Raw genomic sequence first — 15,180 nt, forward strand, 5'->3', positions numbered from 1 at the left:
CTTTTAGTTGTAATGAAATTAGTCTAATTACCAAGAACCACATGGGCATAGGTATTTTTGATCTGCTTACAGAGAAGGAGTTCCACATACGTCTTTTTCCACATTTTTATGAGATTCTATCTAGTCTGTGTACCAGCCACTTAACAAGCACATGGCTCAACACAGGAGAGCCAATTCCTCAGGACAGGATTCGGCAGTCTTCTTTCACCTTAAGGAAGAAGGACACTCGTTTCAGGACACCAATGATCAGATTTTGGACAGGGAGGACAGATGGTTTGAGAGGAGTGAAAGAAGCCATCCATGTCAAAGTAGAGAAGTCATCTCTGAACGGGGGGTGGGGGGGTGGTGGTCTGCGACATCATCTTTCACCAATTTACAATCAGGTCCTTTCAAAACTCCCCAAAAGAACTACTCAGCAGACTCATGCTAATGACCACCATTAGCACACGAGGGCTCAGTGACGCATTTCAACGACCCCGACCGATACTCACAATGACCATTGTTGAGTAGTCAGATGAGTTTTGGTATTGGTCTTTGGAATAATAGCCCTGGACACACTTCACAGAGGTTGAAAAGCTGAGGCAACGCCAACCACCACCAGAACTGAAGAAGCCTCTTGGATGAGAGGTGAAACGTCTTCAAGGAACTTTCTGTAGGTCCAGTGGATTGATTTAAACTACTTTGGATGAGATTATATCTTATTTATTTGTCAGCAGATGTGTAGAAATATAGAATTTAATTAATTTAGTGTAGCCTGAGGTTGCAGGTAGGATAATAAAATGTCCAGGCTCGTTGGATTTTCTAAGAGCATATATTTCTTGTAGAAAAACGAAGTAAAATTGCCACAGAAAAGGTGCTGGGAAATAAATCTACAGCTCTTCACTTTAGTGCAGCCGTGAATCGTTATGGATGCACGCAGTAACAGATTATACATTAAATAACCAAATTAGCATTGTCTGCCCAAGGCTTTTACATGGTTTGTGGTAAACCTTGGTTTACTTTACTTAATTATAATTCAAAGAAGATTCAATGGAATTCAAGACTTTATTGTCATATGAAACCAGTATCAAGTCATCATGCAATGACATTCCCAGTCCTCTGTGTCTCTATATGGTGTTTTAATCAACCTGTTCATAGAATATATTCATTCAGACATTCATCACTCACATCTACTCATATACTACTGAGGAAACAAACAAAAACATGGCAGAACAATGCAAATAAAATGAGCAAGTACAGATAAAATGGTGCATCTGCAATATTCATGGTGCAGAATGGATGTCCATCCATCCATCCGTTCTCTATACACTGTTTTATCCTCACTAGGGTTGGCGATCTTCTTCCTGCAAGGCAAAAGTGCTAACCACTACTCCACTGTGCAGCACAGAATGGATGTGATCAGCTCATTCTAATACATGTCCTGTATTACTAGGTTGTTTTGTGTTATTGGTGTTGGAGCTTAACCAGGTAAGAGCTGTTTTTTGGGGCAAAACAATGAAGCTGCCACACATTATTTATGTTTGTGTTCATTGTTACATCTATATTGCACAGGGAGTGATGGGTGATGGAGGTAAAGCTCTGAAGGGGCCCATTTTCTCATGTTCTCAGTGAATGTCTTTAGTTTTCCCTCAACTGCTGTGTTTGTGCAGACAAAGGTTGGTTCCCTTCAGCCAAACTTCAGTCCAAAGCTGTTAAGCCCTTACTTTGCATTAAGAGCCCTCAGATCAGAGAATCAGTTTAAAGTCCCAAGGTCCAGATTTTAAATAAACAGGGGTCATGCTTTGAATTGTAGCCCAAAGCTTTGGAAAGCCTTTACTGCCAGTATAATAGCTAGTATAATATTATAATATTCAGATTAATATCACATCAGTCAAAGTCCAATAATCTGATTTTTTAGGGATGAATTTAGCCATAGCATAAGTATACACACATTCTACTTAAGCAAAGCTGTCAGTATTATAGTGCAGAAATACTTAATTTAAAAAAGATAAAAGGTTATGCATTCACTATTTTATTTAAAACTGCACATGAACAGCTTGAGGAACACAACCAACCAACATTTAGTGTCATTTTTGCTTCCTTTCGTGTCATTTTTGCAACTTTTTGTCTCATTTTTTGTATCTTTTTGAGTCATATTTGCATCTTTTAACGTTATCTTTGCATCTTTTTGTGTAGTTTTTTTGGATTGTAGTATTATTTTTTGAATCTTTTTGTGTCTTTTCTTATAATTTTTACATCTTTCAGTGTCATTTTGTGAGTTTAAGTGTCAGTTTTGCATCTTTTTGTGCCATTTTTGCATCTTTTAATGACATTTTTGTCTTTTCTTATAATTTTTGCATCTTTTATTGTCATTTTTGACACTTAATTCTTCAATTTACTCTTTCTGATGCTCGATTTCCTCATAATCCTGTCTTATAGCCACCTATGAAAATAAATTATTAAAAATAATGCAATACATCATAATGTCTGTGTTATACATATTTTCAAACTGACTTTTCATATTTTCACTGACGTGGCTCTGATTGGACGCTCGGTGGCGGTAGATGCCTCCTTACCGGGGGTCTCCATGGAAACCGACCGGCGCCTTCAAGGATGTTGGAGAAAGCAGGGAGACTGAAGGCGCCCGTGACGTCATGTCAGGGCTGTGAGAGGGAGCGAGTGGGACCTTGATGCTGCCTTCAGAGGCTGCTCGTAATTCAGAACACCCAGTCTGACAGGCGTATGAGCAGCTATTTACATTAAAAAAATACAAGAACTCAGCCCATAATATCACAACAGACAGTCAGTGGATAAGAGAGATAATTTAACACTAACAGAGGCAGAGAGAGAGATACAATTTTATTTACTAGGTGTATGTATGAATAAAACAAAACAAACTAACTGTTCAGAGATAAGAGATAAGAATGTGTAGCCAAGATGTCCAGCTCCAACAATAATAACGAATTAATTGATTAGCTCTCCGCATTCAGAAAAGTCATCCACTATTTTTTTAAAAATGAAAAAATTTAAAGAGTAAAAGTTTACTTTTACAAAGAGTAAAAGTTTACTTTTACTCTTTAAAATCTAAAACAGTCTAAAACAGTCACTTTAAAGTCCACTTGTAAAAAACGGGGGGTTCAAATATGATTTAAAATAGAAGAAGTATGTTTGCTACAATAAAAGAACATATGGTAGATGCTGAGGCCATGTCACCATTATTTATTCAGCACATTTAGAGCAACTGCTGCTGCACCAAAGTGCTTTCCTGTAGAAAAAATAACTGCCTTTACAAATTCATCCAACATGGTTGAATATTATACATGTAAATATAATTTCCTGACCTCAAGGTAAAGAAAAATGGAGTTTTAAGGTCATTTTCCTTAAGTTATCTCAACTTGCGTGGGGTTTTGTATCAACTAATGCAGGAACTTGTGTTTAAATTACACATAACATTAACTTGATGTAAGAGCAACTCACCAATTCATGTTTGCAACTTAAAAGGTTTATTTAAATCCGTAAATAAATTATATTTTACAAACCTTGCAGCCATGCATTTAAGTGTAAATAGTGAGAATAGTGTACAATACCATTTATAATGGCGACTAAAAATCCAAAGATTCCCTGTATTCCCTATGATCAAGCTTTGCTTTTCATTTTTCTTGCTAAATTTTTATTTCTATTTTTTATTTCTATCCTTTAACAGATTCAGTGATTTTGTGAGTTCTCGATTTATGTTTATCTTATGCAGTTAAAAAAATGTTCCAGAGCTGAAGAAGAAATTGTAAAAAATAAAAAAATGATTCTACTTTTTATATGTTTCCATGTTTTGATTGGCCCTGTGACAGACTGGCGACCTGTCCAGGGTGTCCCCTGCCTTCGCCCGAGTCAGCTGGGATAGACTCCAGCACCCCCCGCGACCCTAATGAGGATAAAGCGGTATATAGAGGATGGATGGATGGATGTTTTGATTGAGAGGGACAAATGCACCTGTTCGAAGTACTGAAGGGGAACGTTCCCCTGTGTCCCTGCCCTTTATTCAATCTACGCCCATGACATTCCCACGCTCCCTACTTCTCCCGCAGCCCCTGAACGCAGCAGCGGGCTGCTCCGCTTGCAGCCAGAGGAGAGGACAGCAGCACACGAGGCAGGAACCGTCTCCGCCGGGAAGAGAAGACGCGGAGAAGTGCGGGGTGAGCATCATTTCTTAGCGCAGATTCTCCTCTCTAAGACTTATTTCTGCCGCCGGTTCGTCTCCTGCAGACATTTAGTTTTTCTGAGAGCAGCAGCAGCCCTGAACGTCTCGCAGCTTCTCCTGCAGGGATGCTGCAGCAACTCCGAACCTTCGGCGACCAATTTGTTCTAGATTGTAACTCTGGAGTTGATGTTTGTGTATTGTCAAGTCCGGACAGAAGAGCCACGATTAGTGCAACTTAAAAAAAGACTGCAAAGCAAGTTCTTGAGGTGTTAAAAAGTTGCTTAGTTGTTTTTAAATTGTGTTTTTGGTGCGAATGTTTGCAGCATGCACCTGCAGTAATTAGCAGGCGGTTTGTTGCAGCTGGTTCACTCCGTTTGCTTCCACTAATGCACGGTTTTCTATGAAAATATATATAGAAATTGCACCTTTGTCATGTACATATCTACTTTGCAGGTCAAAATAGACTTTTAAGCAGGATTTTTTTCTCATTAAATGCGGCTTACTTAGTGTGTGCATGTTGGCTGTTTGCATTTGCATTGAATATTTGTCTTCATTAACTTCTTTTTGACGCCACAACCTTTAATTTAACTCTGTTTTCTTCCCAACACAAGCACTTGCTCACTACAAGACCCCACTGAGCTGCAGCTTTTTAAATCTACTTTCTCTGGATGTTTTTTTTTAAATCTCCCATATTGTTGGACACTTCCTGGAAAAGTACAATTTTGCTGCATAGAAACTGAAACCTGCCCACATTTTTTGCTTTTTATTCTTGCAGTGGCAGACAGATTGAGCAGTATTGAGGAGGATCATGCAGAACACACCCTCTTTCAGGATCAAATGGCAGCTGTGATGTTTTTTGGAGAGATCCTGCTTATCTCTAGTTCTTCTTCTCTGCCCTGATGCTCGCTGCAGGCAAAGACAAACTATGGAGACAGATTGGGACTGAGTCGCAGCATGTGGATGAAGTCGCAGAGGGTCTTTTTCTTGAAGCAGAGTTGATGGACAGACAGTTTTTCTGGATTTTTGGATAGACATTCATGCACCACCACTGGGATTTAAGTGGGAAGGGGACTGGAATACTCTGAGCTGGTATTTCCCTTCATTCCCTGAAAGGCGTGTTGTGAAGGTTTGGATATTTATCTGTTGGGAAGATGGAGACGGGAGCAGAGGCGAGTCCACAACAGCACCCGAGGAGGAAGCCAGTGCTGCACGGGTTGGAGGACCAGAAAAGGGTGAGTTAAAGACTGATTCGTCTTCATCTACCTGTCTGCTCTGTGTGGTGTGACAGCTGAACAAAGCTGATGTTGACAGCTGAGTCCTGGTGGGGTGATGCAGGAGAGATGAGGAAAGAAAACAAACCTGTTGCTGCTCAATTTAGTCTAAAACACGTCCACATTTACATTGGATTGAATTCCAGTGGATGTTGTTTGAAACCGGGGGTATCAAACATGTGGCCCACGGTCCAAAACTGGCCCACCAGAGGGTCCAAACTTTGTAAAATGTAAAAATAAAAGAGAAGACATTAACTGCAGTTTGTAAATTTGTAAAACTATAAATTTAAAATAATTTCTAGACCATGACCAAGTTGTTTTGATCATAAAGTGATTTTGTCATTTTGTGTCACATTTTTGTAACATTGTCTTGTTTTTATTGTTTTTTGTGTTTTTTTTTTTGTCTCACATTTTTGTAGTTTTTCTTCTCATGTTTTGTGTATCCTTTTTGTTGTTTTGTTTCAAGCCTTTGTCATTTTTTGTCTTGTTTGTGTCATTTGTCCATTTTTTTTGTCACTTTGCAAGTTTTTTGTCTAATTTTTGTCTCTTTTTTGTTTGCTTCATCTAATTTTTTCATTTTATTTCTGGTTTTTGTCATTTTGTTTCTTTGTTGTCTCGCTTGTGTTTTTTGTCTCATTTTTGTCATTTTGTGTTTTGCTTTATTCATTGTTTTGTCATTTTTTTGTCCCGTTTGTCCATTTTTTTTCACGCTTTATTTTTTTGTCTAATTTTTTTGTCTCTTTTTGGTTTTGTGTTTTGTCTCATTTTTTGTCATGTTTCTTGCTTTTTTGTTTCGTGTCTCATTTTTGGAATACTTTGTCTTGTTTTTGTTGTTTTTCTGGCTTTTTAAACATAAAATACTGTATCATTCAGTTCCAGATACATGTGACTAAATGTTTTGTGTGTTTGTAGATAGTCTGTGATCTGTAAGTTGTCATGCGTAAATGATAAACTGAAGCATGATATTGTTGAAATTTAACTTATTTTTCTTAACAAATTTCAGTTTGTTCATGATGTGTTGCAACAAGATAGTTCCTTAAATGTGAACATTTTCAGAATTTACATTTTTGCATTAAAACAAAGGAAAAAATGTTATTTATAGGCCCACTTGAGATCAAATTGGAGTGTAAATGGCTTCTGAACTACAATGAGTTTGACACCCCTGCTCTAAACTGTCAACAGGAAAAGATCCAGGACGGTTTGTATCATTGCAAAATCCAAAATGCTTTCACTTTGTCTCGTCGGAGGTTTAAATATTTGCACAAGTCATTCTACCTTTGCATGAAACGGGGAAGTGCCACAGTGAACACAGTGTGATTGATTCAAAGTCAGCGAGTCGGTGAAAGCATCAAGCAGTCTGAGAGTTCTTCTTTGATGCTTTGTGGTTGTGTAGAATTACTTGAGCAGTCTGCGCTGAAGATTGATGGAGCACTTGATACGGTGACTCATTTTCCCTGTTTCAGCTTCGCTCTGCATTTTCCACATGATGTTGATGTGGTGCTGCTGTTACAAGCGAAGCTCGTCGCCCCGTTTCTCCTGATTTTCACGGTTTGACTTCAGATGAAGGATTGCAACGTGCTCTGTAGGTAAAACAAACCCTGCTCTCGGAGGGCATGAACCCTGCCGATGTTGTAGCAGAAACATTCAGAAACATCAAATGCTGAAAATGTGGCTTCTTTTGTGATTATAGTTCAAGATGAGCTGCTATTTTTATTTGCCTTTGACAAAGTGCAGATGTGGGTTAGCGCAGGTTTTGGGTTTGAGCCTACTGGTTGGATGGTTTTCTTCCTGGAGTTTGCATGTTCTCCAGATGCTGCAGCTTCTTCTACAGTCATGTATGATCACTGTATGTGTGAGTGTTAGTGTGTCACTTTGCGTTAGCTCTTTAATGGCCTGATGATCTGTCCAGGTTGTAACCCACCTTTCCTTGAAGCAGGTAATGCTAATGGCGGAATGGGCATGGAGCAGCAAACCTATGCAGGTTAATAAGATGTCTGGTTGAGAGCACATTAGTCTTCATTTTAAGGTGGAGGCAGAGTGACTTTCTGCTGCTGTCTGACCTACAGTACTTCTGTTATGTTCAGGACCGTTAAAGTGCTATCATCATAGAAGGGATCCCCTAAATTCTTCTGGTTGCTGACCAGGAAGAGCTGGATGATATAACTGAAAAACTTTGTTATACAATGTTTCCCATCCATCTATGTTGACAGTTGTTGATCATTTTTAGTTATCTAGCAGAAAAAAAAAGTTTATTTTCAATCCTTAACCACCTTGTTTCATGGTTGTAACTTTATATATTAAGGCATCTCGGTAATATTTTTGATGTGAACTTTGAAAAATGGCTAGAAACAGCAAATTTTACACTCAAAACTGAAGATATGTAAACTAAAGATAAAGGAACTATCTCAACTTGATATACAACACATAAAGAAGCAAGTAAGCTTGTCTTTTAGGTAAACGGCTACCACAAGAACATCCATAAGATGCAACATGTAAAGAAACTATTGAATATAGAAATGAAAATGTTTGTAATGTAAAAGGAATTTGAAAAATGTCGAGTGCAGAAAGCCCGATTAGGGTGAAGTCGCCACACCATAGTGAGGATAAGAGTCCAAGTGGATAGTCAGAACCAGGTATTACCAGATGGGTCCCCACACCTCACTGGCCTCTGTACACATCCCTCATGTGTTGCTTAGGTGGAGAAAGTGTCGGACACATGGTCGTGGATGTCTTTTTTTGACTGTAAAGGTGTTTTTTTTTTCTTGACTAGTATGGGGAAAATCTCAGGCGGTGGTGGACTAGCCCACCTTAGAAGACTTGCATGAAAGCCAATAGGGAGGGCAAAGGTGCTTCATTATCAAAAAGAAGAAAACAAGCCTTAATTTGTCAAATATCTGTGAGAAATTAGGGTTTCCATATATCCCAGCTTGTTAGGACATCAGTGTCAGCCTCTATAAGGCGCCTCAGAAGCAGGTGGGATTAAGGGGTTTGCTCAAGGGCAGCACTGTTTGGTATCCTAGAGCAATGGTTCTCAACCCTGCTCCTCAGGACCCACTGTCCTGCATGTTTTAGATGTTTCCTGCTCCAACACACCTGATTCAAATGATCAGCTTGTCATCAGGCTTCTGCAGAGGCTTGATGACAAGCTGATCATTTGAATCAGGTGTGTTGGAGCAGGGAAGCATCTAAAACATGCAGGACATGGGGTCCTGAGGAACAGGGTTGAGAACCACTGGTATAGAGCTTCAACCATTAGACCAGTGGTTCTCAACCCTGTTCCTCAGGACAGTGGGTCCTGAGGAACAGGGTTGAGAACCACTGCATTAGACCACCGCTGCCCATGATGGTATGATAGACTGTTGTGAGCAAGAGAACGGAAAACGCTTGCATTTGTTCATGCAACCAAACTTTATTTAGTTGCTTTAATGATGGTTTGCATTAACTATTGAACATTCTGTTGACAAATATTCTCTACTACTATTGATTAAATGTCTATTACCAGTATATACTACTATCTTTTTATTGTCCAGCCCTAGTGCCACCAGTCTTTCTCTTGTCAACATCAACAACCATAGGGAAAAAATTGTTAAAAAAAATATTGTATTCAGCATCAGAAAAGTAACTTTGTGCACAAAAATCTATGTAAAAACCCATCTTAAAAGAGCATTTTGTATTTCGGTGACAGAAGTATTGCTCAAACATTGACCAAACTTTCAAAAATGAGCACTGTTTAAAGAGGTTGTGCCTCACACTGTGATTCCTCATCTGACCCATAGAAAACCTACCCAGGAACTAGTCTGATTCTTAAACTGTGAGCATTTACAACCCCATCTTCATTCCAGATCTGAACCACATACAGCACCTAATCTTTGTTCTAAACCTGCAGTAATTAAAGGCTATGGATTCACTTAAAATACACAATGGAAGAACACCAAAAATATAGAAAGGCACTTTCAATTAAAAAATTTCCTCTTGATTCAGGGCAGCTGAACATTGGACATGTTTTGAGGCTGACAGAGTCACAGCATGCATGTTGGATTTAGGTCACCGCTGAGTTTCCAACTGGTATTGGACTTCTGCTGTCGGTGTGTCAGAGATCAGATTTAATAACAAGGTTTATTCTTTTTCCACGTTTCCTTCCTGTGCTCTCTGCTCCTCCCCCTGTGAATTATTGATTTGATCAGGTGTGTTAAATTAGTCACTTGGGAATATGCGGAACATGAATATTAATTGATGCAACCAAGGTCCCAGCTGCTGTTTTCCAATTTCCCGGACTGCCGAGCATCTCACTGGATGCTAAGTGACACGCTGACTCCAGAATCTCAGTGTGGTGCTTGGATTCGGCAGGAAGCTCAATATTTATGAAATCCCAACCAAACTTAGTTTTTTAGAATCTGCATTATTGTTGCGATAGTAACAAACCTTGATTCATATAGTGATTTTTAGCTCTTTGCATGCTGAATGAGTTCTCTAGATTTCATTAGGATCTTCATTTCGGCGTCATCAATTGAAACCAGACGAGTCCAGACGCTCTCCAGGGAAGCGAGGTTGTACCAGACTGAGCCGATACTCACCTTCCCTCTTAATGGACATCAAGCAACTTAAACAAATTGAAAGCACTGATGTAGTAACATTGACACACTGGCTCCCATTGTTGGAGAATTACGTCCAGCTTCCATGCAGCAAGATTCAATGTCCCTTGGCAATTACCTCGCCCGTGTGAGTTCAAGATCCTATATGTGATACTCGGCCTGGTAGGAGGTAATTGGATTTCGCTCTCTTTGTAGATTTACTATGTCGCATGTCCCCTGTTCTGTGTATTAATGTTCATTGAGTAGCAATCATGGAGCGACATGGGAAGGCAGGGAGGAGGTGCAGGGATGTATTGTGTTGGGGTGAATCTGAGCTCCGTGTTTGATGGAGCAGAACTGCAGACTTTGTTACCACCAGAAACCTGCCTATTTGCAGTCAATTGATATTCATTGAACATAGATTCCTTGAGATTGGAGCTTTAGTGTTATGAAATGTCCAGCTGCAGACAAGAGAAAACTCTGGATTGTGTGTCTTTTATCTGTTTCTTTCCCACCACTGTTGCAGAAGCTGTTTGGTTTGACTGAAATGATTTGGTTTTTGTGCTGAATATTAATTTATTTTTCCTCTTTTGACATCATACTGGGGACAGTTCAGATTAGGTAGCTGGAGTGATTCAGTTTTACTATGTAAGGAGAAGTTTTTGGAAGTATTGAGGAGCATCTTCAAAGCTTTAGTATCACTAAATAATCTGCAACAGCAAAACCCACCTATGGGACGAAACAAAAGTCCCGGTTTTCAGAAAAGCTCCACTTAGAAATGATTTTTCCATCTTCTGTGTGTCATGTTTTAAGGACAATTGAGTGGCAGCTGAGATCCCAGATAGGACAAGCATTGACAAAAGTTATTATAAAATCTAATTTTTGTTTGACATATTGTCACTGGTATTGAATTTGATGACATTAAAAGTCTGATCACACAATCCAGAGAGCGACTTCTTCCACAGGTGTCACATTTTATAGGACAACCACTAAGGATTCTCTTTTTGTTGAACAATCTCAGCTATTTTACCAACAATGTAAAGGGTTAATTTTCCTCCCATTTAATTTAAGTCAATTTTTGAGTTTATTTCGCAGCTACAAGCACGAAAGATATAAAAAGTCTCCCTTCTAATGAACACACAACATTTAGAGGAGTTTTGCTGTTTCTGGCAGTGCATCCTGCACAGTAGCACCTGTGTGTTTTTCTTCAGGTGTTTGTGCATTGTGCTGTGGTATGGCAACAGAACATTGCACAGTGTACAAACACATTTTTTTTTGACATTTTGAAGAACTTCCTCACTTTCGAAGCTTTGTGTCTTTGGAAATGTCTACCCTGAAATGAGCTAGACTCTGCTGCTGCTGACATTTTCTAGTTTCAAGTGCAGCTGACCAATGACTGAAGCCAAACTTGAATGATGTCATGCACTGTTTTTTCTGTTATTCATCCGCTGTCTTGATCTCGCTTCCCTTTACCCTCACCCCAACTGGTCAAGGCAGATGGCCAACCCTTCCTGAGTCTGGTTCTGCCAGAGGTCTTTCCCACCTGGTAAAGGGGAGTTTTTTTTCCTCCCCACTGTTGCCAAGTCCTTACTGGGAAACTTTGAAATTGTTGGGTTTTCCTGAATACATTTTGTAAGGGATAAACTTCCTGTTTGAAATGCCTTGAGATTGGTGCTGTTTGGATGAAACTCCTTCAGTTGAATTGAACGATGTAGCATTGTGATGAGGGAGAAAAGCTTTTGTTACCATTAATTAAAACATTTCAGGGAAAAAAATGAACTCAAACGTGCCCCAGTGTGAAACCTAAAGTTGATGCATTTTCAGTCTGGATCTTACACAGGACAGTCAAAAATTGCTCCCCTCATAACAATTACATAACCTCTAGGATGTAATTTTGCAATCGTAAGAAAGAGCCTTTTTTTCTTTGTCAAAAACTTGGTTTTCATTTGACAGATATTCACACATATTCTTCCTTTTTGATTTGTACACTGTTTTTATCCAGCTTTGCAGAATTGTGTGAGCCCAGTTGAAATGAGGTTGTTAAGATTTAAATGTCTGTTAAGTCCCGCTCCAGACAGGCATTTAAATCTTTCCAACCTAATTTCTTAATTTATTGGAGAGCAGTCAAAGAAAAGGAGCTGTAAGCTGATGTTTGAGTAACAATGTCTGAACTGCCTACTGGGCACTTGGCGTTTCCCAGCCTCCCAGACAAGCGGGTTTTCAGGAGAGAGCGTTAAAGAAACTCTAAATTCTACATTTCTGAAACATCTGTTTGATTTATTTTTCCTTACTTTGCAGTGAATTATTGTGGATTTAGGACAGATTTGCAGCTCAAAGGGTGAACTGATGGTAAAAGTGCAGACAGTGTTGACATAATTTGATGCTTCTTTTAGTCGTGTTTTCAAGCGCTCTGCATGTTTGATGAGAAAGCTCACAAAATCTTTCCTCAAACAGGCAATCAAGAGAATAGAACTGTGAAAAAATAAGTAAGATTAAACTACATATGCTGTATATTTTTTCAAATATACCTGGTTTTGACAGTAGATCTCAATAACGTTGCTGTAGCGATTAATGGAGATGACGAAGGACACTCAGAAGGTGACCGAGAGCGTTCTGTAACGGAATCTATTATTGATTCAGCTCAATGAGAATGAAAAGGAATCTGATGCTAATTGCCCAATCAGGGCCACTGGAAATGATGTATTTATTTTCACCAGTCATTCCTAACTGCTCATTAAGGAGCGTTTGATACGGTCGGGTGGGGTTCTGTAGGATAATGAGGTGTTTACAGCGGATGTGTGTGCTGCTCTGCTGCAGTTATTCTTAACAGCCTCATAATTAGCTAAGAGACACAGATGAGTGGGAAAACCCTGCGTGGCCTTTGTTTGTTTTCTTCATGAGATGGACTTAATCCTGAACCTCAGCATGGAGTTCACACCCAGCAGGGGACACCAGCTCAGTGGGCTTCAGGGTTTCTTCCCACAGCTGCCAGGCTCGAGTGGCTTCCAGCTCTGAAGCCGGTCTGATGGGACACGATGGTGGGAGCTTAAACTGACAGAGTTCTGTTTGTTTCACTTTTAAAGTTTATTCAATCAGTGGACTCATGCATGAAGTACAAGCTATCATTGTTATGTTATTGCCAGCCACATTGGGATTTATTACCGCAATTTTACAACAGACTCATTACTGTACACCAACATGCACATCAGCAACACCTCCATGCATATATCCATCTATACGTCCATGTGTTGTTGCAGCGGCAGCTCAGTCTCTGTTTTCTCTTGCTTTTTCCTCATAGTACTGCAGGGCATCCCATAGCAAACCCAGGTCAGACTGGATGAGTCTTTCCTCCAGCATGTTGTGGGCCTGCCCCGGGGTTTCCTCCCTGTTGGACCAACCTGGAATACCTCCACATGGAGTCAAGGGAGGACTGACAGAAAGAAAGAAGCTGTCAGGAAACCTCGATTTTATGCACCAAATTCAACCCAGCACAACAGCTTTTAATTGGAAACACCAACAATCAGTTGATTTGAGTTGTTTGTGTGCAGCTAAATTTGAAAATGATTAAACAAATTTTGAAGATTTTTAAATTTTTGACTTAACAGCTGCCTTTATTATCTGAATTATTGGAAAAATGGCAATATACGTATATGCCATTGACTGTGTTTATTTTAATGTGATATTACAGTATGTGCTCATACAGCTGATGCATTTCACTGCACATTCTTTATGAGCATGCCGCAAATAAATTAATAAGAATCTCTTGAATAATTAATAGAAAAAATGAAGTCCAACCTTCTCAGGAGGATGATGCTTTGTGCTCTAATGTACTTAACAGTCACACGATGAGATTAAACAGTGCAGCTCTGGTTGGATCTGTGCTGGTTTCTGCTCCCTCCTCCTCCATCCTTTACCTGCTACGTTCAGAGCCATGTTCACCTATTTGTTTAGACTGTTAAAGTTTAACAGATCATTTTATATTGTTGGGCTGCCTAACGGAACATTTTACGCCCTGTAGGCAATAATGTGAAACAGAACTGATGCGTAATCTAGAAGCAAATTCAGAATTTGCATGTTTGTTTTGTCTATTTACAGTTAAAGTTGATGAGCTTTTTTTTTAAACAGTTTGGAGACATTTTGAATGCATTTTTGTGCCAACCTGCAGCAGGAATGATGCTAAAACTCCAAAGATAACAAAAACATTTAGTTCATTTAGCAGGTTCATAGCATATAAGGATACCAAAGCACCTGCTGACCTCGCTCTGGTGTTTCTGCCTCTGCTCTCCCCATCATCACCTGCATCTCCTTAAATACATTTGATATATCTTAACACACTTTGCGGCAGCCTTTTTCCTTTTTTTGGCACCCTCTCTGCCCCACTGGCCCTTAATTTTTGTGATCCATGTTTTGGCGACGAATGCCAATACATTTAACAAGTGCAAGACAGACTTTGAGGTGTTTTAGCCCCTGTTACCTGATATTACAGATTTCACCAGCTGTGTCACTGCAGCTAAGATGAACCTAGTGACAATCTGTAAGCATAATTGGCCTTTAATGCAGGAGTTAGGACAAACAAATGCTAGACCTAACAAACCGGCTTATCAGGAAGAATTGCAAAGTTTCTGATGACTAGTTTGAGTATGCAGGAAGACATCCTGGACCGCTTCAACTGGGTTCTTCTGTTGCAGAGTTGCAGTGTTTCTTTCTGTTTGCCATTACATGGAAACACCTTCATTAGTTGATGGCCGTTCTTTTCACTTTTCAGCATTTGCATTGTTCGAAGTGATACAATTACCTTTAATACATGCATATTGATTTTGGAATATCTTGAATGCTGTTGACATCCAGCTGCATGGAGGCATTTTGTTTACAACATTCAGCAGTAAAATCAGTTATAGAGTGTGTTAATAGTCGGCAAATGTGGCTTTAATGAAACAAATATGCAAAAATCCTTCTTTCTCTTGATTTCAACATATGTTTCATTATCAAAATATTACTGTCCTGCTAAAGATTTCCATGGCAACTTGCATTTACTGCTTCCTCTCCAACAGTGGACATTTAAGTAGACATATGGCTCAGGTCACTGTAGCTGTAGCCTCCCTGAGCTGCCAACCTGTTCATTAGCACCGCAACATCTGCGCTAACCACCACTCAGATTGCTGCA

At 39.5% G+C, this 15,180-nt stretch overlaps 1 protein-coding gene across 3 annotated transcripts in view; it reads left to right on the forward strand.

The window, feature by feature from the left end:
• Window positions 1-4,074: 4,074 nt before the first annotated feature.
• The window catches only part of nav2a (neuron navigator 2a), a 301,077-nt gene continuing 289,971 nt past the window's right edge, over window positions 4,075-15,180 (forward strand). For 2 of the 3 annotated variants that reach the window (XM_051959975.1, XM_051959995.1), the window contains exons 1-2: window positions 4,075-4,169; window positions 4,786-5,406. In XM_051959975.1, the coding sequence (XP_051815935.1) occupies window positions 5,326-5,406 (81 nt within the window). In that variant the 5' untranslated portion in view covers window positions 4,075-4,169; window positions 4,786-5,325. The remainder of the gene's footprint in view (window positions 4,170-4,785; window positions 5,407-15,180) is intronic. The other variant, XM_051959978.1, reaches the window with a different exon arrangement.

Source organism: Acanthochromis polyacanthus, chromosome 2 (genome assembly GCF_021347895.1).
Source record: "Acanthochromis polyacanthus isolate Apoly-LR-REF ecotype Palm Island chromosome 2, KAUST_Apoly_ChrSc, whole genome shotgun sequence".
NCBI classification, from domain to species: domain Eukaryota; kingdom Metazoa; phylum Chordata; class Actinopteri; family Pomacentridae; genus Acanthochromis; species Acanthochromis polyacanthus.